Source organism: Meleagris gallopavo, chromosome 16 (genome assembly GCF_905368555.1).
Source record: "Meleagris gallopavo chromosome 16, MGAL_WU_HG_1.1, whole genome shotgun sequence".
NCBI classification, from domain to species: domain Eukaryota; kingdom Metazoa; phylum Chordata; class Aves; order Galliformes; family Phasianidae; genus Meleagris; species Meleagris gallopavo.
In genome coordinates, this window is record NC_139419.1 from 6,107,287 (window position 1) to 6,129,252 (window position 21,966).

Consider the following 21,966-nt stretch of genomic DNA (forward strand, 5'->3'; position numbering starts at 1 on the left):
CTTTTGTCCAGACGGAAGCGGCTCCGCGCCCTGCGCTTCCTTCTCCCACGTGACACGCGGAAAGGGTGCTTCCTGTGTCTGGTGGTGCGTCATTCATATGCGCCGGAAATCCAACTCCTGCAGCCGGAAGTCCCGCCCTCGAAACCCGGAAGCGACCCGCACGCGGAGCGCGGGGTGCCATGGCCACGGCGGCGGGCAGCGCGGTGCGCTTCAAGAGCAAGTGAGCGGGGCTGGGGCTGGGCTGTGCGGCCGTAAGGTTCGCCTCCGGGAGCGGCCGAGCTGCGCTGTCTTCGCTTTAAGGAACTCTCCATGCGTTTCCCTTTCTTCCTCTTTCAGTTATGCTGTGTCGAGGAAAATCGAGCCTTTCTACAAAGGAGGGCGAGTGCAGGTAATGGTCGCTTACGGCCGGTGCCTCTAGAAGGGGCTGGGGAGTCCGTGCTCCTGGCTGGGCCGCCCCCACTGCCTGCTCTCAGCTCTTCGTCCTCTGTTTTCTAGGTTAGCCGGGATGGGAAGTTCATGTTCTGCCCCTGTGGGACCAAGTTGAACGTGATCGATGTTGAGACGGGAGCTCTGCTGCACAGCCTTGAGCAGGTGAGGGGACACTGGAGCGTTTCCCGCGGCTCTCAGGCCTCGTGACTGATGTGTTTTGAAGCTTTTGGGAGTGGGAATAGAGGGGGCTAAGAACTGCAACCCTGGCTGGGTTTGCATTGTTCATCATTGTGTGCGTGATGCTGGATATGCTTGGGTCAGTAGAAGCTGTGGCAAAGGAAGGCTTGAGAGCACTCCAAAGCAGTGCATGGATGAATAACTGTGTTTTTATCATTTTTCAAGGATGACCAAGAGGACATCACTTCGTTTGTTCTCAGCCCTGATGATGAGGTACTTGTATGGTAGTGTTCGCTGTGTGTTTTTCTTTCTTGGGCCTCCTGATAAGTCCAGTGAAGACTGAGGAGCGTTCTGCCTTGAATGTCCCCAGGGAACTTTGTGGAGCCTGTTATCTCTTCTGAGTTCAAGTTAGATATAGGAATTACTGTTGTTTTGTTTTACTGTAATTAACTACTAAGATGCATCCAGGGACAGGAATGCATTTTAGTCTATTCTGTATATATGCAGAAACTCTATTAGTTGATGTTTCATTTAAATCCTGAGTTTTTTTCTAGCTGCTTTCCAGCATCCATGCATATGCTGAAGCACTGCAGGTCAGAGCTTCTGGGAGAGGTTTCCTGTTGTTTCTGGTATTTGTCTCTCAGTTTTGAAGAGGTCTTTGTGGACACTTGTTAAGTGTTTGGTGCGTTTCCTAATATGTTTTGGAGCAAGTATTAGTCTTACGAATGAGTATTGAGATACTGAGATTCAGGAGCATCACAGTAATGAATATTTGTGTTGTTTGTGTACGGTCACTGATGGAAATGGCTGATCTTGCTTTCCTTTGCCTTGCTTTTCCATAGATTCTTGTGACAGGAAGCCGAGCCCTGCTGCTGAAGCAGTGGAATTGGCGAGAGAACAAGTGTGTGCGCACGTGGAAGGCAGTGCACATAGCACCAGTGGCTACCATGGTCTTTGACTCTACTTCAACGCTGTTAGCCACAGGTATGATCCTATTTCAGCCTAGCTCAATGCAGCATGAGGTGGTGAGCTCTCTATTATGTACATAATCATAAGAGGCTTTATATATATGTAAAGTGACTTATTGAGAGAGTTATTCCAGTATTCTAAAATATTCTTAGTAAAGTGCTGGTAAATATCGGGGATTTATGAGACAGCGTGGCATAGTTAATCTAAATTTGCAGTTAGGTTTCCTTGAAGATGGAAGACAGGCACGAACTCAATGTGTCAGTTGTACTTGAAGTTTCTTTTCTGTAAACAGTCAGATTTTGTCTAGCTCTCTGTAAGTGTGAAGTACTCATGAACTTCTCTTGGTGTGGATGGCTGTTCCTGGATTCATTTTTCTTTCTGCTGCTTTTGTTACTCATTAAATTTTACAGCTGTTGCAGTGTTGGACATCCTTTCTTCATTCTTGCATGCTCTTCTTTTTCAAGGTGGCTGTGACAGCACTATTAAGATCTGGGATATGATCAAGCAGTATTGCACACACAACCTGAAAGGATCTTCAGGAGTTGTACAGTAAGGATGAGCCCTGTTTTTCAGTCACTTAACGTGATGCCTGCATGCTAGAATTGGTGTGAATTGTCAAATTCTTTGTGGAGAATGCATTTCTATTTAAATATTGGTCTAATGCAAAGAAGGTGCCAGGCAACTTATTCCTATTCCATTCAAATGTTTCTCCCCTCTAGCCTCGTTGAGTTCCACCCTGATATCTCCCGTCTGCAACTCTTCTCCTCTTCAATGGACTACAAAATCCGAATTTGGGATCTGAATTCCAGCAAGTGTGTGGCTGTGCTGGATGGCCACTTCAGTGCTGTCACCTCCCTGGCATTCACTGGAGATGGAAACACATTCATTAGGTAAAAAAAAAAAATAAATGCAGAGGCTTAGCTTTTTCATTAACCCTGGCTCTTGGCAGAGATTGGGTGCTTGAGTGAAGTTTGGCTGGGGTAGTTTGTCCTGTGGGGGTAAGAACTGCTAGAAGTATTCAGTCTCAGCTTGACAAAGCATTGTGGACTTCTTCAGAGGGATGTTGAACCTCTCACAACTTCAAATTTGAATTCAGAGATTGAGTTGAATGTTTTTTAATGCTGAAACTGCTTTTTTATCTTGTAGTTCTGGCCGTGATAAAATCTGCATGGTATGGAACCTGAAAACCAGAGAAAGTAAACGAACCGTCCCTATCTATGAGGTGAAATTGCATTTTTTTTTATTCCTTTGAGATCCTTTGTAGGTCACTGTTGCCTTTTGTAGATTTGTGTATATAATGTATGGGTTCCTACACGTATGTAAATAAAATGTGGGCTTTTATATATTGTGATGTGATACTACTCTGTCTATACTTTCTAAAGGCCCTAAAACTCTGTCTGAAGCTGTGTTATCTGTACTTGCTTGGTAGTTGTGCCTGGGGAATTTGTAGAAATGTATGCCACCTGTGCCCCACTTCTGGAGAAGGAAGGAGGGACAGTTGCTAGAAAACTTTCTTCTTGCTTTGTATCTGCCAGCCTTTCCTAGGCACCTGTGTAGAGTAGTCTGGGGCATTGAAGCATGGTTTGTGTCTTTTTGGCACTAATGTGCTGTTAACACAGCTGCTTGCTGCAATGGGTCTCTAACCCTTTGAGCTAAGCTGGTGTTTGGCCAACTCCTTTGTAGAGCGTGGAAGCTGCCATCTTGCTGCCTGAACAAGGAGATTTCTCTCAGCTGGGTGTGAAGAAACAAGGGCTGCACTTTCTCACGGCTGGCAGCAAAGGTGAGCATCCTGTCATGTTGCTGCTGGAGTTAGAGGCTAAGGAAGGACTGTGCTTCAGGTGCTACGTTGCTGTTGTTCCTGGGATATGTGGTTTGTGTGGCAGGAGCGTTAGGCTGAACTCTTCTGGAATGGAGAGCAAAGCCTTCTCCTGATTTCTTCCAATGATAGCAGATGAAGACTTATCAGGCCTTAAGGCTGTGTGGCTTTTACCAGTACACACTGCCAAGGTTTGTTTTATATTCCTTGAACAATCACTATCTAAAACAGTGGCTCTGACATAATTTATATTATTTGCTAGGGGTCCTGAAAATCTGGGAAGTTGCTACAGCTGCTTGTGTGTACACCCAGCCTGTGCCCTTTGAGCCTGTGGAGTCAGAGGAGGAGGCCAGTGAGCACAGCCTGACCCACTGCATGCTTGTGCCTGAGAGAAATGAGATAGTTACAGTGTCTGTGGAGCACAACATTGTTTTATATGATGCACAAACTCTTCAGCTCAGGAAGCAGGTAACAACCCTCAGCCTCTCTTTTCCTCTTTTATCAGTATTTTAGGCTCAGCTTTGTTTCTAGTGAAAGGTCTATTCTTGAAATAACAAGCTTTATTGTTGAAAGCTTGTTCCTGAGCTTGTTCCTTGGTTACAAGCCAGGGAGCCAGATTCACTGTTGGAGTTGGAAGAATATTGCACAAATAAAACGAAATGGAAAGCAGAACAGGCCCAGACAGAAATCCCTTTTATATTCCATCTTACGTCTAATAAGATCAGAATTAAGTGAAAGAAAAGTGGAGTGCAACCTCACTGAGAATGGTACCATTTGGTGCTTTGCTCTGTTAAACTTTTTCTCTTCTGCCATCCTCAGCTTGCGGGTTACAACGATGAGGTTCTGGATGTGAAGTTCCTCGGGCCTGGTGATTCTCACATTGTTGTGGCTACCAACAGCCCTCAACTGAAAGTGTTCGAACTGTCAACATCACACTGCCAGATCCTCTATGGCCACTCAGGTGTGTGTGTGTGTGGTCAGCTCTGATGGAGATGGGTGGAAGACGAGGAAGTATTTCTTTATCCCACTTTTCTCACAACTTTTACGTGGGAACTGGAGTCACTGGGCTCTGTCTGGAGTAGCATCACAACTTATTTTGGTGGTTTGGTTGGTTGGGTTTTTTGGGGATTTTGTGGGGTAAGTATTTTTTTTGTACACTCCTGATTTCGCAAGTGCTGCTTTATCTTTATCCAGGTCTGTCAGTTCAGTCCTTCTCACTAACTGAAATCAGTTTAGTTTGGAGTTGAGGGTGTAGGTATGGGAGTGCTTGCTCTGAATGCTGTTTTGTGGTTGTAGTGACATACAGCACCAATGCCATAAGCAACCTGTCACTTCATAAGGAGTGCAGATATGTTCCTGAGTCTCTCAAACCCGGCCCTAATCATTGAGCTGTGGACTTCATACTAATTAATACATTTCTGTTGTCTGATTTCAGTATTTCTTTGCATCCAGCTGTTTTTTCTTCCTCTGTTTAGAAACAATTCTTGCTTTGGATGTCTTCAGGAAAGGCCTGATGTTTGTAAGCTGTGCCAAGGTGCGTAGGCATTCTTCATTGGATGAAACTGTTCATTGCTAGTGATCTTTATGGATAGAGTTGTTATATTCCAGTATGGCAGAAAGGGCTTTTGTTAAGATGGCAGTTATGACTGCTACATCCCTAAAATACAAGAGTCTTCCATTATGCCTTTTAAATGTTGCTCCCTTGCTCTGATGAATGCGGGCAAGGATACAGGCTTAAAAGCCACTGAATAGCCAGGGTTACAGATGTAGTAAATGTGTGGAAGGCTGATCACTTGTCTGTTCTTTCCCATTACAGGACAAAAGCATTCGAGTCTGGCGGATGAATAAAGATGGAAGGGTGGTCTGTGTGGCCCAAGGGTTGGGTCATGCTCATGGGGTAGGCGCTGTCTCTTGCTCAAGGTAATAAAAGTCAAACAAAGTTTTACCTTTGCAAGCAAGAGTCCTGGCTGCTTTATCATCCTCAGTGAATGTTTTGGTGAATGTCTGCTTCTGAATAACATTGTTTGTCATGTTTGAATCCAGCTTGTCATGGTGCTCTGAACTGAAGGAAGAATGTTTGTGGTTTTCTTTCTTGAATGCACATTTGTCCATAAGCTGTGAAGCTCGCATTTCTTTGTTAGTCTACCTTCTGTTTGGCTTAAAGAGCAGCAGCTGCTTAATTTGCCAGATAATGCTCAAGCAATTTAGAGAGACTGACTGGGGAATGGAGGGAGTGTTCCTATGAAGGTGCTTGCTTAAATAGCGTATCTGTTTATCAGCTCTTCTACTTTGTGCTGCCTAACAGTCTGGAGGCCTAGCTTGTTCAAAAGTTGCCATATACCTTAGTGTGCAAATGAAGAAAGCTAGCAGTGTTCTTGGCTAACGGCTGAATAGAGAGAGGTTATCCTGGGGACTTAAGTAAAATGAAAGACAACTTTCAAAAGCACTCAGGCTCTGTTTAATGTCACAGCACAGTGACTGTGTGGATTCCGATTGAGGATAGAAGGCCTTTTCTCAGTGCAGTGAAAACCACTGTTCTGTTTTCTTAGGCTTGGCATGCTTTTTTTCCTCTCTTCTTTCAGGTTGAAAGAAAGCTTTATAGTGACCAGCAGCCAGGACTGCACAATAAAAATATGGAATATCCCAGAATCTCTCACTTCCAAAGCAAAAGCAGCCTTGATCTCCAGCCCAGAAACCCTTCATGCACAAGTGACTGAGAGAGGTCATGACAAGGTAAAGTTCCACCTGATGTGAGAGCATATTTTTAGTCCTTAAGTGCTCTCCTGTTTTATACCCTGCAATTCCTAGCTGTCTGACAGCAAAAGCAGACTTAAACTGCTTTGCTCTCTATTTATGTGACTTTTCCAGGACATAAACAGTGTGGCAGTTTCTCCAAACGACAAGCTCATTGCCACGGGCTCGCAGGATCGGCTGGCCAAGCTGTGGTCCTGTTCTGATTGCTCTTTGCTGGGTGTCTTCACTGGACATAAGCGTGGAATCTGGTGTGTGCAATTCTCTCCAGTGGATCAGATTTTGGCCACCTCTTCAGCAGATGGAACCCTAAAGCTTTGGGGTCTTCAGGACTTCAGTTGTTTGAAGGTAATGACAGCTCAGATTGCTCCTTGCTCTAGGCAACTCTCACGTGCTACAGAGATTAAAATTTTTATATATACATAAAAATTTATATATATATAAAAATCAATTTATCTATCTGGGCTTTGGTAGTAAACATTATTCCCTTGAAAGAGGATCGTTTTTGAAAACCTGGCAACAGCTCTAATACTTTGAAGCTGCTTTCTTGTTTTCCAGACCTTTGAAGGTCATGATGCCTCTGTACTGAAAATCATTTTTGTAAGCCGAGGAACACAGCTGCTCAGTGGGTAAGTGCCTACACAAGAAGCCAGAATTATTCAGAAGACATAGCCGCTATGAGCAGCAAGATTGTGCAGTGGATTTAGTTTTAGAAAGACTGATAGGAGAGTGCCATGTTTATGGCATGTGGCAGAGACGTGGCTTGTTTTCCTCTCCAGTTACACTATGTTTCCTGTTAGCTCCACTGACGTTACTGGGTTAGTGACATACACCACAGGGCAGAGCTAAGGATGCATTTCACCCTACTGCTTTTGGTGATGCAAGAGCAGCCAGGGCTAAACTCTTACTGTTAGCTGCAGAGGGTTTGTTCTCCAGCTAGAAGCAGGAAAGAATGCAGTTTATCTCCTGAATTGCCCTTTCTTACAGAAAGGCTGAAATGTAACAGACCAGAAATGCCAACAGAGCATATGAAGAAGTGTAGCTAATAGGGCATTCCAAGATGGAATTACCCAAGGGAATGCCAGTACTACCAGGAACAAGTTGAAATTATTTAGATCTCTCAAGATGTTTGGTTAATTCTGCTCATATTTGGTAGGTGTTGGAATGAGTTTATTCAGTATTTTGGGTGGGGTAAAGCAAGAATGGTCTATCCAGTGATTCTCTGAGATTGTGGGTTTTTTTTTTTTTTTTTTTTTCTTCTTCCAAAAGTGGTTCTGATGGTCTCTTAAAACTCTGGACAATTAAAACAAATGAGTGTGTAAAAACATTAGATGGCCATGAAGATAAAATTTGGGGTCTTCACTCTAACAAGCAAGACGACATGGTTGTGACAGCATCCAGTGACTCTTCTATCACACTATGGAAGGTACAGCGCAGGGTCTTTGTGTCTCTTCTCTGGGTTAGTGATCAGAATGCATTTGCAGTGTTCAGTACCTCAGTGATTTGTTCCTCATTGTTCCAGCATGATACGTGTTGTCCTCATTTTATGCACCTTGCAATTACATCAGTAAGACGTATCTTGGATATTTTTTTTTTTGGTCTGGTTTGGGGTTTTTTGGCCACATTGAATTTCTCCAGTTGATGCTTTAAAAGGAACAGGAGTTGGTCTTTAAGTGGCCTTCCCAGCACTGGTCTTCTAGAGAGAGCTTGGAGGGAATTGTGAGTTGTTGGATTTCAAATGTAAGCAACTTGACCTGGAGATCTTGCTGCAGAAAACGATTTTCTCATCACTTAATGACTCTTTCATCTGAATTAAAGCAAGGTTTGACAAAGTTATATTCTGGTTTTATAGGATGTCACTGAAATTGAACAGGAAGAGGCACAAGCTAAACGGGAGGAGCAGATTATGAAGTAAGTTGATTCTGGGGAGCAGTGGGCCATGAAAGGTGCATTATGTCTGGTTAAACTCTCCACACTTAGAGCCATCCAACTCCCCCTAATTTGAAGGCTGTCCTGTAGAGATTTAGATGCTGCCATGGCACCAGTAGGCTTTTCTGCTTCGTAGAAGTTTAATTCCTGCAAATCCTTGCTATAATATTGTCAGCTTGATAATGGATTGGTTTCATGCTTGCGCTACTAAGATAAGGCATGTCAAACCACTGAAACCTACTTTCATTTTGTCCCACTTCAGCCAGCATTGAGTAATTCAAGAATCCCTTGAACGTGCCTAGGGTAATTATCTCCACAATGAGGGCACTGAACCATTCACTGGCACGCACAAGATTATTAACTTCATGGCATTAAACCTCTGCACACCATTACTGCCAAATCAACTACTTTCTGTACTGAATGCTGTTCCATCAACCAAATACTTGTCTCATACTCCTGACTGATTTGTTTTCCAGAGAACAAGAGCTTTCTAACCTGCTTCATGAGAAAAGATACCTCAAAGCATTAGGTTTGGCAATCTCTCTGGATCGTCCGCACACAGTGTTGATGGTCGTTAAGGGTGAGTTCACATTGTATTCTGAAGGGTTTTTTTTCTGCCCTTTCAGCTTTCCATCTCTTCCAGATAGACACTGACTGAAGTCAGACTCAGACTACAGTTTGAAGTTTTTAATAAACTAAAGTCAAATTATCTGAAAGCCTCTATTTTACCCTTTTCCAATAACTCCTAAAGGTTTAGAACTGTCACAAGAGATGTTATTTTTCACAGAATCTGCAGTGTGGAAGGAAGGCATGGGTCTTGTTCTTGAAATAGTTTTGTTTTTTTTATGATCCTTAATTTCTTCTTCTTTTTAGCCATCCTCAAGGAGAGCGATGGGAGAAAGCGCTTGGAAGAGAACATTGCTCGGTTGCGGAAGGATCAGAAAGGTTTGTTACTGCGTGGTTTCAGAGCTAAAACCTTTCAGATTTGGGGCTTATTTTCTGAAGTGAAATTAAAGCTGATCTCAGAGACAAAAGAGATGTTTTGTTTGCGCAACCAATGTGCACAGATGTCCTTCTTCCCTAGAGGCAGTGTTAACATTCTTGGTGACATGGAATACGAACTCTCGAAACTGCCATGAGGCTCAAGCTGTCATTGAAACCCTCCTGAAGCATGAAGCACCAGACAACCTCCTGCAGTACTCGGGCATTAAATCTGCTGTGGAGTCCCTGCTGCCTTACACTGGTGAGCGGTGCTGCAGGAACAGTTGGGCAGTGGGCAGGTTAATCCAGTCTAGAGCTGTTGGGAGGTGCTTGCAATGATGTGCTGTGGAACTTGATTGTATCCAATCTCAGCTGCCCTCTGCTCATGTGAGATCTCAACTCTCTTCCTGTTTTGTGCTCTGGGTGCACAGAGAGGTTGTGGATCTTCCATCCCTGAAAGAATTCAGGGCAGGGTTGGATGGAGCTTTGAGCAGTCTGGTCTAAGGGAAGGTGTCACTGCCTGTGGCAGTGCTGTTGGAAGTAGATGAGTTCTGAAATCCCTTCCAAGTAACACCATTCAAAGATCCTGGTGTTGTGTGATGTAGTGCCTTGTGACCTCTCTTTGTAGGCTTGGACTGAGAGTTTTTCCACAGTTTGTGCCTCTGTGAGGTCTCCTCTTATGTTGTGAATGCTCCATCTGCTCTCTTCTAAACAGAAGAGAGGTTTTTTGTACCCATTTCTAGTAAACTTCCAGAAACTACCAACCATCAGTTTTCTTTCTTTGCAGAGCGCCACTTTCAGAGGCTGAGCCGCCTGCTGCAGGCCTCCATGTTCATTGACTTCATGTGGCAAAACATGAAGCTGTCCGACGTGTCACATCAGGAGGATGTGATTTTGTGATCTTCCCTCACCAGCTGCTGTTTCCTGACAGGAGCCTGAACTGCTTTCCCACCAGATACAGCAACTGGAATACTCTGTATTTTATAATATTTTTTTTTAATTAAATTGAATTTCTAAAACAAGACCACTGTTTAGTCTCCTTGGGATGTAATGAAAGGAAGGATTTGTCCTTTGGGCAAGTTGTGGCTTCCCTTTGTGTTTTCACAGCCTGGATTTTGAGGCCTGGACAATAGGAGTGCTCAATTTGGAGGAAAGGCAGAATCAGGCTGTGAGTGAGCTGTTTACAGTGATTATAAAGGCTATGGAGTTGGGAGATACTACTGGCCACGTTGTATATATCCTGAAGTTTATCTAGGAGGTGTGCACAGATCAGTGTTGTCTGAGCACTGAATATCCTGTGTACCTGGGCAAAATGTAGGCTGCCCCAAGGCAGGTCTGTCACCTTTCCTGCCCCAAATGCAGCACTTGACAGGCACATGGATGTGATTTTAATTCTCCAACAAGCAAGTCTTTGGAGTATAAAAACTACACAGTCCTTTTAGATATTTTTGTGTTTTATTTCAGAGACAGGTGTATAAAACTTAGAATGATACAAACATCCAAACACCTTGCAAGTTGGCTAAACTGCCTGATTAAAAAAAAAAGAAAGACAGACACACATGGAAGGCTAACTAAAATTAAAGGTAGCAATCTATATAAAAGTCCTCAGTTTTCCTATCAATTTTTTCTAACTCAGTTTTAGCAGATTAATTTAGTATAGGAAGTACTGGAAATTTCAGTAACTATCAAACCCCTTCTTTAAGTTTTGCTCGTAACTGTGAGCTCTGGCCTCAGCCACCCTACTCAGCCAGCAAACAAGCTGTACTACAGCCCTTTTTATCCCTATGCCTGCAGAACATCATTAAGGCAAGGTAAGAGATGAAATTCCTAGGTACTACCAATGTTTTTTGTCCTCAGCCATTCAGAGTCCATGCCTGGCCAGTTTTCTATTACCTGAGTTCATGTAACTTTAAAGTAAAAAATTAAATAGAACTCATATCTATTCCAGGGATTCAGGTAGTTGCTGTTCATGTGTCTGTAGCTATGGGTTTCACTCCTCTGTTCTCCAGCATTGTCAGGTAGCCACAGTGTGAGGATTCATGCAGGAAAACTGTGACATTTTGATAAATGCTGGTGCAGGATAAATGTGTGTCCAAGGAATGGCACTGAGCTCTAAGTGACCTATGTTAAACAGAAGCTGCTGGATCCTCCTGCAGCTCTGTTACAGTGTGTGCCCTGGTTAAAGCTCCCTGGCCACGGCGTGCATGCTACAGCATTAACCCAGCAAAACCATGTCTGCAAGCTTTGAAAGCAGCAGTCACTGCAATGTGAGGAATGGGGCCCTAGTGAGCACCGGGCAGGGGATGCAGGACATGGAGGGGTGGGCAGGCAGCTGACTGCTGCAGGGCCCGCTTGGTGACTGTGCTGCATCTCTGGAGGATCTCATGGGCCGAGGGACGCGTGGGCACTTTGGGGGCACCGGTGGACACCTCTGAGTCAGCGAGGGAGTTTAGGTCAGCAGCAGATGGCTCCACAAATCCCGAGTCGTTCCTGTCCTTGTGGGTGAGGCGTGGAGATTTGCTGCTGTGTGTGGCTGAGGTGTGTCCAAGGACAGGGCTCGCTGCCTGCTCCACTGCTGGCAGAGACCTGGACAAGTCTGGCTTCCAGCTCAGCACACTGCTGGGCTCACTGCCCGAGCTGAGCGAGGAGCTGTCAGACTCCAGATCTGGAGTGGAGACGACCCTGGGCAGAGATTGTGATCTGTTCCTCAAGGAGCTCACGTCTTCATCACTGCCGTCCCCTGGGGTGCAATCCCGTGCTGTGCTGTCTCGCAGGGGCTGGGGAGCCGGAAAGGAGGAGCAGAGGTTGGGTGTGGAGACATGGAGCCCATTGCCCATGATGATCTGCAGCCTGTGGTGGGGGTTCTTGTAGGCCTGGAGGCACATGGAGGGCATGTACCCTGTGCGCCCGTTGTAACTGAGGAGGAAAGGGGAAAAGAAACACTGAACTGAAGGACTCTTCTAGCCTTGACAAAAGATGGGTGAGCACACAAGGCTTGTGTGCACACAGGGCATCAGGAAGGGGGAAGTATTCATCTCAAACCAGCTTTGGAAAAGTCTCCTTACCGGATGAGCCACCAGCCATTGTCGGATCTCCTGACCACCTCCACCACCACGCCTTTGTTCAGAGAGAGCTCGTCTGCTTTCTGCGACTCGTAGGCCCGCATGACAAAGTACAGGCTGCCTGGGGGGAGAAGGGAAGTCTGCGTTATCTTACAGAGGGAAAGTTGGGCAAGAACTCTGCCCAGCTGCACAGCCCCAGGCCTACAGAGACTTCAGAAGCCATTTTGTGAAGGATGAGCAAGGTGTGACCTTGAAACCAGAGTTGCTGCCTCAGCACAGAAGCATACTCACCCTCCTCATCTGAGCTCCTGACGTTCTGGATATCCTTGTGAACACTGATTTGTTCCAGGTATGAGGCTGGGAACCAGGCTATCTGCTTGTCTGCGTTTTCTACAAGCCACCACCCTGCAGCAAATAGTAGAACAAAATTTGTAAAGCCAGCAGAAACAGAGAGATGATCAATAACATCCCAGTGCAGGGGCACGGGGCACAGGCAGGAGCCATAGGCAGATGTTCCATGGACCAGCTCAGTGCTGGCATTTTGGCAGAGCTCTATCTAGACCAGAGTACAGCATGCAGGTGTGCTGGGCTCTGCAAAGCATGAAAAGCTTTCTGCTGGGAATAAGGTCCTAGGTCTCAGCTCAGACCCATGCATCCCTCGATTAGAAAAGAATAGACCACTTATTTCCTCCTGTTTAAATCCAGGCAAACACCCCATGTATACCAATGTCACCCATGTGCTTGATGTTACAGCCTTAATATTTGCCAAGCCCTAAATCAATCTAGAAATCGTTCAGCATTCATCTCTGAAATGGAAGGATCTTAAACCTACCAGTCATGTCCTTCAATAACACTTCAACAATTTCCTTCTTAGCGACTTTGAAAGTCTTGTTCTTTGTGTCTTTGGTTTCAAAGGTTTCAATGCAGCGGTAGCTCTGAGACACCTGAGGGTATGTAATGGAGAGCTGCTGCTGCTGCTGCACCTCTTTCTTCTTTTCCCCTCCAATTTCTGATGGCATGATTACAACACTGAAAAGCAAAGTTTGATGTTGGTTTACTGAAAGCTCCCATGGAAGGCTGTCAAGTAGTAATTTCAGTAAAATTGTGGACTAAGAGCACCTTAGATATCAAAACAGTAGAAAATTTGGGTAGAACATCTCTGCTCTTCTGCTCCAAAATGTAACTGGTATTTCTCTATAACATTTTTATGAAGAGATACACAAACAAAAAATACAAATAGGATTTCACACCTGTCTTCAGGAAAGCAGGGATCGAGGTCTTGAGTTTGTGCCTTGAAAAACTGAATCACATCTTCACCCTGGGAGATTTTAGCATCCACTTTCAGCAGTTCCTGCGAGTAAGTTTCCAGCAATTTCAGTCGCTCCAGGGACCTACTTATCTTCCCGCTCTTCCTCTGTTTCCCATTTATATCTTTAAAATAACAAAAGCAAAGTTGATCCAAGACAATAGCAGACCTGGATCAGAGCAGCATCTTCTGCCTGAGCACAGCACTGCCCTGCTTATTGCACTGCCACCCAAAGCATATGCAGCTGCCTCTGCCTCCTTGTTTTAAATAGCTCCTAATAACATTTTTGCATATCTAAAATTTGTCATAGTTCATGTGTAACGTTACTAAGAGCCCTAAGCCAATAAACGTGTAATACTCATCTATCAAGTGCATTGATACCCAAAACCAGGTGTTTCTATGCTATTTTAAGTCAATGACGGCTAGTGACTAAGGTCTATGTCAACCACAACAGCTGTTCCCAATGGCTGTGTCATGTCTGCTGCTCCCTCAGTGAGTTTTCCTCCCTACCTTTAAACCTGGGTATGGTCCGGTCAGATCTCCTGAGCGATCCACTCTCAATGGGGAATTTTCTCTTCAGTTCTTTCTAAAAGCAAGACAAAGCAGTGAGTAGGGATGCTGAGCTCCTTCATCCCTCCCCAGCATGTGGATGTTATTTCAGGGAGATATTCACTTACATGGAATCTCTTAAATTCTTCGAGTGTCCGGTAAATGAGAATGTTGTTCTGATCTGACCAGGACACGAACATCATATACTTCTGGAAAAATAGAAGAGAAAAAGAATGCATCCTTATCCTGATGTTCAATACTGGATGTTTTCAGTCAATGAGCATTTGACAGGATCTGTGATTTAGTTTTTGGTTTGGGCTGCCAGACTGTCTTGTAAGAGATGAAATTAAAAACTAAACCTACCAAAATATTTTCTTAATTTTAGGGTCCCAAGTGAGCATTAAAAACAGAAAGAAAGTCTGAAACAGCGAAGAGAAAAACAGCAGAGTCTCAGATAACCACTTTCTTATGAGCTGGACAATTATAAATAAGTCTAAAGGACCCATGTCCTAAATAATAACACTTTAATAACAATGAAGGATAATGAGCAAATAGGTAACATTTAAGGAAAAAAAAATATATCAGGTTAAAATACCTTCTGCTTTCTGCATTGCATCAAGCCTACAGCCTTCACATCCACTGGGAACCGGCTCATCTTCCCACACTGCCTGTCCTGCAGCTGGAGGCTGAGCAGGGCACGGCCTTTCTGCAGTTTAAATACACTGAGCTGGAGGGAGGGCACGGGCACTTTGGGCCACACTCCTTCACTGCTTCCTCCTCCGCCCAGCAGCTTGAGGAAAAACTCTGTCATTTTGCAATTATCACATGCCTTTTCTCTGCTCCCCTGTCTTTAATGTGCAAATGCTGAGCACAGATGGTGGGGCATAGTTCAGGGAGCTGGAGAAAAGCGCCTTATCTTATCGCATGCTGCCAGTAAATGGTCCTCCCTGCTGCCAGGCAGGTTTGTTGTCCCTAGGTACATCATTTCTGGGTTTCTATCATCCTTGGGTTTCTGTTGTCGCTGGTTCATCATCCCCTGGTGTTAGCAGAGCTCTCTGGGCAGCAGGGCAGCAGCAGCTGCTCTCAGACAGCATATTGCATTTCCTTCAATGGATGCATTTATGGCTCTGCTGTACCAACACCCTTATGGGAGCCACCCGTGGCCATAACAGCTTAGGCTGCAATCACAGCAGTCCCCAGAGCTGATCACGAACATGGTTGTAAAGCACAAATCAGACAGGATTTCATGTGCATGCCAGCTGCTACAAATCTCTCTTCTTCACTAATTGTTCCTACCTGTTTAGTAAAAGGTGCTCGACTTCAAAAGGAGCCCTGGTAGCCCTATCCACACCCATGTACTCTCAGAAAGAAATGGGAGACATTGATGCTAACACTGCCACAGCAAAGGTTGAACGGGTCCCAGGGGCATAACTGAAGCAATCCCAAAGATTTTATTGTGTAAATATGCACCTAAAGCACCCTGAGGTCCTGCCTCAGGCCTGGGCATCCACCTGCACTCAATGCGATAGACAGGGAGGTGGAGAACCACTCCCAGGAGAGCCCCAGGCCTATGCATCAGCAATGGTAGCCAGCACTGTGCAGCACAGTCTGCCTGGTGGGAAGAGCTGAGTGAGGAGATGGATTTGCTTCACTGCAGCAATTGCTCCTTGCTGCCCTCAGGCACTGCCTGGTTGGTAATTACAGCCCTGGAAGGCCGTCCTCTCTGTGACCTGTGGCTGTGGCATGCCTCCATTTATGGCTTGGTCTAGGGGCATCTGTGTGATCTGGCCGCTTGCCCTGCCTGCTCTCCCTTCTTTGATGAAGCCTGAATTGAATCATTATCATTATTGGAGCCCAAATGGAGAGGCTCAGCCCTGCCTTCCTTTCCATTTTCTAATTACACTGGACGTCTTAAATCCCTTAGCAACAGGTGCAGAGTACCTTTCATCTATTAAAAAAAAAATCACAATCAACTCACAGAATGCCATTGGGAAGTCAGACAAAATAACTTCTGAGCAGCTAGAAAAGCCCCTAATTAGGGCTTCGGTTTTGTGAAAACACATGAGGCTGCCCCTGCCCTACAGGGTGGCAGCTGCTGGGGACAAAGGAGGTGTGTTGGTGAAGTTTGATCTGTTGCTGCTGGACCCCTGTTCTCCTTTGCTAAGGAAAAGTTGTACAGCGAGCAATTCAGTCCCATGCACACATCTGATGGGAAAACCCCTTTCGTGCCTTCTCCGGACACTCCCTGGCTGACAGGATGACATGGATACAAGGCAGACTTGTTGCACCAGGGTCAGATCCTCCATCTCTGCTTGCAGCTGGTCTGCAAAGGCACATGCTGTTATAACTGGCTGGCTTTTGTGGCGAGAGAAGGAGATCTTTGCATCCAGAGGGATTGTTCTTTATGACTATTAGCATTTGCAAGCCACCAACGGAAGTGGCAGCTCCTCCTCCAGCAGCACAACTGTGCTCCGGGATGGGGTCATGTGTGCTGGTACCATTGAGTTTTCTGTCCCAGAGCAAACACAAAAATCAATGGATTTCCAAAAGTGTAAAGGTGTAAAACTGTTTACCCTAAGTGGGAGAAGCCAGAGACAATCAAAGTCTTCAGAAAATCTGAACTCTGAACACGTACCAAACCGCTGAAGGAAGTTTAGATATATTTTAATTCTATGTAAATACTGTGATTGCCAGTAAAGCAAGAAGAGTAGATAATGGCCTTATGTTTGACAATTCCAAAAGCTCTGCCACGTTTCAAAGCTCTCAGTGCAATCATGTAGGGGGTGGCTGTAAAGCAGAAGCGAGACATAGAAAGCATCACTCAATGCCACAACAGAAGGGTGAGACTACGTGGAGGCTTGGGACCACCTGGGGCTGGCAATCCACCACACCGCATGGAGAGCTGATGTTCTGAGATAGACTGCTTGGTGACAGGGATCTCAAAGCAAAGCGTGAGCAAAACTGGTGCTCATGGTACTGCTCCTAGAGCACACTCAAATCACTCCAAAACCATTGCGGGTCAGTGTCATGTCTGCAGGGACAGATGGAGAATGGTCCAAAAGAATCTATTAACTCCACTTCTGCGTGAGTTCATTTGGGCACACGTCTCCTCAACAGTATGCTGTGCTTACTGTATGTCTCCTGCTACTTCCACACCACCCTGCGCAGAATCAGTACCTGCAGGTGTGTAACTATTAACAGTAGTCAGAAATGACTGCCAGAAAGGAGAGCATTTGACTCCAACTACCAGGTACTGTCATTGCGTCATCAGTGTATATTTACACAGTTTTTGAGGTACAGCAATTAATTTGTCTTTGATCATTTTATGGGGTACAAAAGAGATCATCAAATAGCAGGTAATACATAGCAGGGGACTGTCCAGCTTTGAGAAAGCAACAAAACATGGGTTTTTCTCCACAATTACTTCTGCCTCTGTGTGAACATGAGAGCAAAAGCAGAGCAGCTGCCCCTAAAAGCCCATAGTCTGATAACTGAGCAGAGCTCATTTGATGCTGTTGCAGGGCTGCACAAAGGCTCAGAAGCTTTCCCTGCCACATTTCAATTGCAAAAACAACTTTCCATGTGTAAAACGTCCATATGAAATAGACACCAAGGGTATGATTTTCTTTTCATTTCATATGAGCCAGGAATAACTTTCAATTGGTGTATTGAACTGGAGGGCAAACAGACGGAGTGGGACAATCATCTGGACCAATCCTACATCCACAAAAGCCAGAACTCAAGCCTTGCAGCAGCCTCTTCCAAATCCCAACAAGCAGTGGTCATCTCAAAAGAAAAAAAAAAAAAAGGGTTACAAACATCCTCTTCTGCACATAGGATTAGGTCTGAGCTGCTCACAGCTGCAGCTGTGTGAGACCTGAACTCATGCATTTATCTTTTTACGTCCAACACAGGAGAAACTGCTGGATTCAGTGATCCCCTGCAAACTTACCAGGGAAAGGCAGAGAGAAAAGTCCTCAAAGCACACTTAAACTCCTGTAGCTGCAAGACAGAGAGCAAAAGGAAGGTGCTGTGCCATGGGCAAGGCAGAGGGGGGCAACTGCTGGGATTGATGTTGGTATGAGATCTCAGACTTCTCCCCCATCACCTTCAGGATCAAAACCTGCCCTTTGCTGTTCTTGAAGGTCAACTTACGTGATAGCACATAACCTATCAGCACCTCTAATGAAAAGGCCAGCTGCTGAAAGCTGATTTTAAGAGTACAAAGAGGTTTTAGACTTCTATTAAATAGATAAACAGACACTGATTAAAGGGAAAAAAAACACCAGAGTTGACAATAATATCCTTCACCTCATAAACAATAAGAAGTCCAACAATCACAAAGTCTGGGATGAGAGATTTTACAGTACTTAATCCAGAAGAAGGTATTTGATTTCCTCCAAACTCCTGCAGCTGCTGCACAGAATGAGGCATTTTTCAGTGTGCAGCTGAATCCAATTCAGGACACAGCAATCCCCAGGGCTGAACTTCACCAGTGGCTCACTCCCTCGTGAAAGATTTCCTTAATGATAATCAGTGAGGGACTGAGCAAGAAGAGCTGTGATAATGACCTCATGTGTGTAACAACTGGAGCCTGGTGCAGCGGGGCTGCAGGACCTCTCTATCTAGGTGATGAACTTGCAGAGTTTACCCAGCACCAAAAATGCATTCTGCAATATCCAGCAGTGGAGTTTTCGTTTGGATCACAGCAAATTGCCCACAGTGCAGGCTGATCTCATTGCCAGGGACACCCCATTATTGTCTCCGTGCTCTGGGGTCCAGACCACTCTCAGGTCACTGGCAACACAATCTCAGCCCCAGTTGGTAAAAACCACTGCAGCATGGCAACCCCCAGACCTCACACCCACCAGCTGAGGGTGAAAGTACAGAGCAGATTTGTTGGTTTTCCCTTAAATGCCCTCAGGACACAGCCGCTAAGGGCAGGGGAGAAGGCCGCCCTCCTCATCTGGTGTGCTTATAACCCATAAAATACTAAAAGGACATTTACGAAGCACCTGTTGCAACCATTTCATGGCTCCTTTGTAAAAGCTGTGTGTTTTCCTAAGGTTATACAAAGGGCAAAAACGTGATTCAAGAAGAAAACTTCCAGGAAGGATAAGAATGAAACTTAAGCCCGTGGCAAAAGAAAGTTTCCTGCACCATTTCCTAGAGCAAAGAAACAAGAGGTGTTTGGTGAATGTTTTTTGTGGTAAGAGCACAGTGTGTTTTTGCTGAGACCCACTGCAGGGCAGGACAGAACCTCAGTAACCCTGGGGGGAACATCCTCAGAAGCACAACCCAATGGAAACCAAGCAAGGATTAGCCAATATGCAGAAATACTCTTTTCACGCAGGTAAAATCTATACTTGCTTCACAAGTGTGGTAAAATCTGGTAACAGACAAAAACATTGTATGCCTTGCAGATTAGTCAGAGAAATGCTAATTCTTCTGTTATCCTTTCCTCATTCCCCACCACCAACAAGCAGAATATGCAAAGTGCCTTACTTATCTCTCTGGAGTTTCCTCCAGCTCTGGGAGTCCAAGTTAAAAACTCACCTTTATTTCAGAATCAGTTTTATTTCAGTTCTATACGTTCGTGTTCCTATTTCTTTTTCATAAAGCAGGGAAAGCAATGTTTAATCCTCACTCAACAATGTAGTGTAAAGAAGAGTCTACTGGAAAGCAAACTGTTGCTTTGTGATATTAATCCCCAAAAAGTCAACACACTTTCATTAAAATTGTTATATGAGGAAAATCTCTTCCTCCTCCACCTGTTAAGATTTACTGCTGTCCACTTACTTTGACCTACTTCTGGAGAAAGGAATCATGCAAAAGTCAGGGAGAGCTGCAGAAAGGTGAGGAAGACTGAACCCCCAGCAGCACTGATCCCGTACAGTGCACTTCTGAACACATCTCAGTATCCCAGGACAGATGTGGCCAGGGTCTGATGTCCCTGGCGGTGAGGTGTGAGGCATGGCAGCGAGCTCCTTCCTTCTAACAGGGGACAGGTTCGTGTCTTGTGAAACTCTGCAAGTGATGTGTTTCTTGGGTAGAGCTATTCAATATATATGAATCATATGCCTAGAAATATACACTGTTTTTCAGCTGCTATTTCCTAGTTCACTGTGAGTTCTCAGCAAACTGCATGACTAATTCCTAATGTTGTCTTTCTAATTAGTTGGACTTGAGGCTCACATCCTGACCTGTGCACAGGTGTCAACTTCCTGGCAGAGTAACTGTTATATTCAACTGGAAGTATCTACACAACCATCCCAAAAATGCAGTGACAGTCCTGAGAGATATAGGGTAAGTCCTGAAAGACATGGGGATGCCCTGAGAGGTTGTGAGGTCTCCCCCCTGGAGTTGTCCAATCCCACTCAGACGTGATGCTGGGCATCTGCTCTGGAGCAGAGTGGGACCAGAGGGACCCAGAGATGCTTCCAGCCTCAACCAGTCTGGGATTCTGTGAAATTTCTCTAAAGCACTTAAAATACATTCACGAAAAGTCAGTGATTTTTAGGTTCCAAAATGAAGCAAAAGTCTGTGCAAGTATCATTCCCTATTCTCTGCTCAAAATCTAGTAACGTGCCAGCAGGCAGCCTGGACTGAGTATTACCTTTCCGTATCCTTTGCACCCTAGAAAGTGGGCCATAACGGTAGCAACAAGAGTTGTGCCCTCTGTCTGTTAGTTGCACCAGTTATCTGTGAAAATTAGCAGGTTTTCTGTCAACATAACCATTCCCGAATGCACATGCACCCTTCTGCAGCTGGGGGCCCAACTGCAGTGAGAAGAGCTGCTTCCTTGGAGTCTCCCTTCCTCGTGTTCTTCCTTCCTGCCTTGCTGCTGCTTTCAGCCCCCACTCCTGTGTGGGACTTGGAGGTGCCCAATCCAGCTGGTCAGAGCGTGAGCAGCAGGATGCGTGCCTGGCCTCACGCACAGCTCAACTCTCACTACTGCCCCACTTCTGCTTCCTTCCCTGTGCACTCACTTCACCTGCCAGCTTGTGAGCTAACTTAGTGAATGCCAAGATAAGAGCAGAACATCAAAGTCTTCCTCTCAGAAACACAAACACACCCTTCATTTTTTCTCCAGAACAGAGTTTACCAATGCTTCCTGGTAATTAGCATCATTACATCCCCTATTCCAGTTAATGAGCGACTGTTTGGAAGATGTACCTATCCAGTAGGCTTTGGTGAACCCTGTCTTCCAGATACAATTACATTAAGCAAGATAGAGATGTGTCGTTAGCAGAACCTGCTTCAGGTTACCGCGTACCTGGACTAGGGCTGAGGAAGCCTCACCTGGGCAGTACCAGTGTGCTTCATCTCCACTGCAGGAGACAGTCAGACTACGCTTAGATTCATTCAGAGACAGGAAAGTGGATTTCCTCACTATTATTTGTATATGAGCATTGCAACGTTTCTGCTCTTCTTGCTCCCTCTGACCAGAAAAGGGGCAAGGGAAACAACACTGAACACAGATCGCACATTAGGCGACAGCTTTCTCTGAGTTTATGAACTATTTGCTTTCAAATAAAAATCAATCTTGCTTATAATTTAACTGACTAAATAAATGAAATCACTAACAAGAAAGCAAACAGACTGTTAACAGCCAATCACGGACGCTGCTTTGACTTACAAACATCTCTGCAACTATGTAATTGTCAGAAGCCTGAGCAGTAAAGCACTGCAGGAAATTCCCATGATGTCTCTCCTAGATGCCAGCATACTCTTTTTTCCAGAATTTGAAATAAAGCATGAGGTCATCAGCATCATTTAAATATTTACTGGTGTGCAGGAAAACAAATATAAAGAATATCTTTTCCTTTACTAGGTTGTCTCTTTCATACATGAGATATTTTTATATTTACAGTTATCTAAAACTTCAGACAAAGCCAGTAGCTGCAGTTGCTCATGTTTCTTCTCCTTTCCTTGTGAATAACTGCAACACAATGTTTTCATGAAATTGCAGATATGAATAACAGAGCCAGGCCCAA

At 44.9% G+C, this 21,966-nt stretch overlaps 2 protein-coding genes across 2 annotated transcripts; one reads left to right on the forward strand and one right to left on the reverse strand.

The window, feature by feature from the left end:
- The first annotated feature begins 87 nt into the window (after window positions 1-87).
- On the forward strand, window positions 88-10,076 carry TBL3 (transducin beta like 3). The gene is made up of 22 exons (XM_003210691.4): window positions 88-220; window positions 337-388; window positions 496-591; window positions 832-879; window positions 1,449-1,590; window positions 2,040-2,124; window positions 2,295-2,465; window positions 2,722-2,797; window positions 3,259-3,355; window positions 3,654-3,859; window positions 4,211-4,352; window positions 4,867-4,925; window positions 5,208-5,311; window positions 5,974-6,124; window positions 6,260-6,490; window positions 6,701-6,771; window positions 7,412-7,568; window positions 7,995-8,053; window positions 8,548-8,651; window positions 8,945-9,016; window positions 9,156-9,314; window positions 9,840-10,076. Exons 1-22 carry the CDS (start codon window positions 180-182, stop codon window positions 9,950-9,952), a joined length of 2,436 nt encoding a protein of 811 aa, XP_003210739.1. The 5' UTR covers window positions 88-179; the 3' UTR covers window positions 9,953-10,076.
- Window positions 10,077-10,488: 412 nt separating this feature from the next.
- NOXO1 (NADPH oxidase organizer 1) lies at window positions 10,489-14,862 on the reverse strand. The gene is made up of 8 exons (XM_003210653.5): window positions 14,565-14,862; window positions 14,098-14,178; window positions 13,931-14,006; window positions 13,365-13,545; window positions 12,947-13,143; window positions 12,406-12,519; window positions 12,118-12,235; window positions 10,489-11,968 (listed from the first exon to the last, which is right to left on the reverse strand). Exons 1-8 carry the CDS (start codon window positions 14,778-14,780, stop codon window positions 11,335-11,337), a joined length of 1,617 nt encoding a protein of 538 aa, XP_003210701.2. The 5' UTR covers window positions 14,781-14,862; the 3' UTR covers window positions 10,489-11,334.
- Between the last annotated feature and the right edge of the window lie 7,104 nt (window positions 14,863-21,966).

Excerpts from the sequence above, each read along its gene's own strand:
- TBL3 (XM_003210691.4), top strand. The coding sequence starts at position 180 with ATGGCCACGGCGGCGGGCAGCGCGGTGCGCTTCAAGAGCAA. Across the intron at positions 880-1,448 it reads TTCTCAGCCCTGATGATGAG|ATTCTTGTGACAGGAAGCCG; the intron begins GTACTTGTATGG and ends GCTTTTCCATAG. Across the intron at positions 6,772-7,411 it reads GGAACACAGCTGCTCAGTGG|TGGTTCTGATGGTCTCTTAA; the intron begins GTAAGTGCCTAC and ends TTCTTCCAAAAG.
- NOXO1 (XM_003210653.5), bottom strand. The coding sequence starts at position 14,780 with ATGACAGAGTTTTTCCTCAAGCTGCTGGGCGGAGGAGGAAGCAGTGAA. Across the intron at positions 13,144-13,364 it reads CCCTGCTTTCCTGAAGACAG|TGTTGTAATCATGCCATCAG; the intron begins GTGTGAAATCCT and ends TTTGCTTTTCAG. Across the intron at positions 11,969-12,117 it reads AATGGCTGGTGGCTCATCCG|TTACAACGGGCGCACAGGGT; the intron begins GTAAGGAGACTT and ends TTTCCTCCTCAG.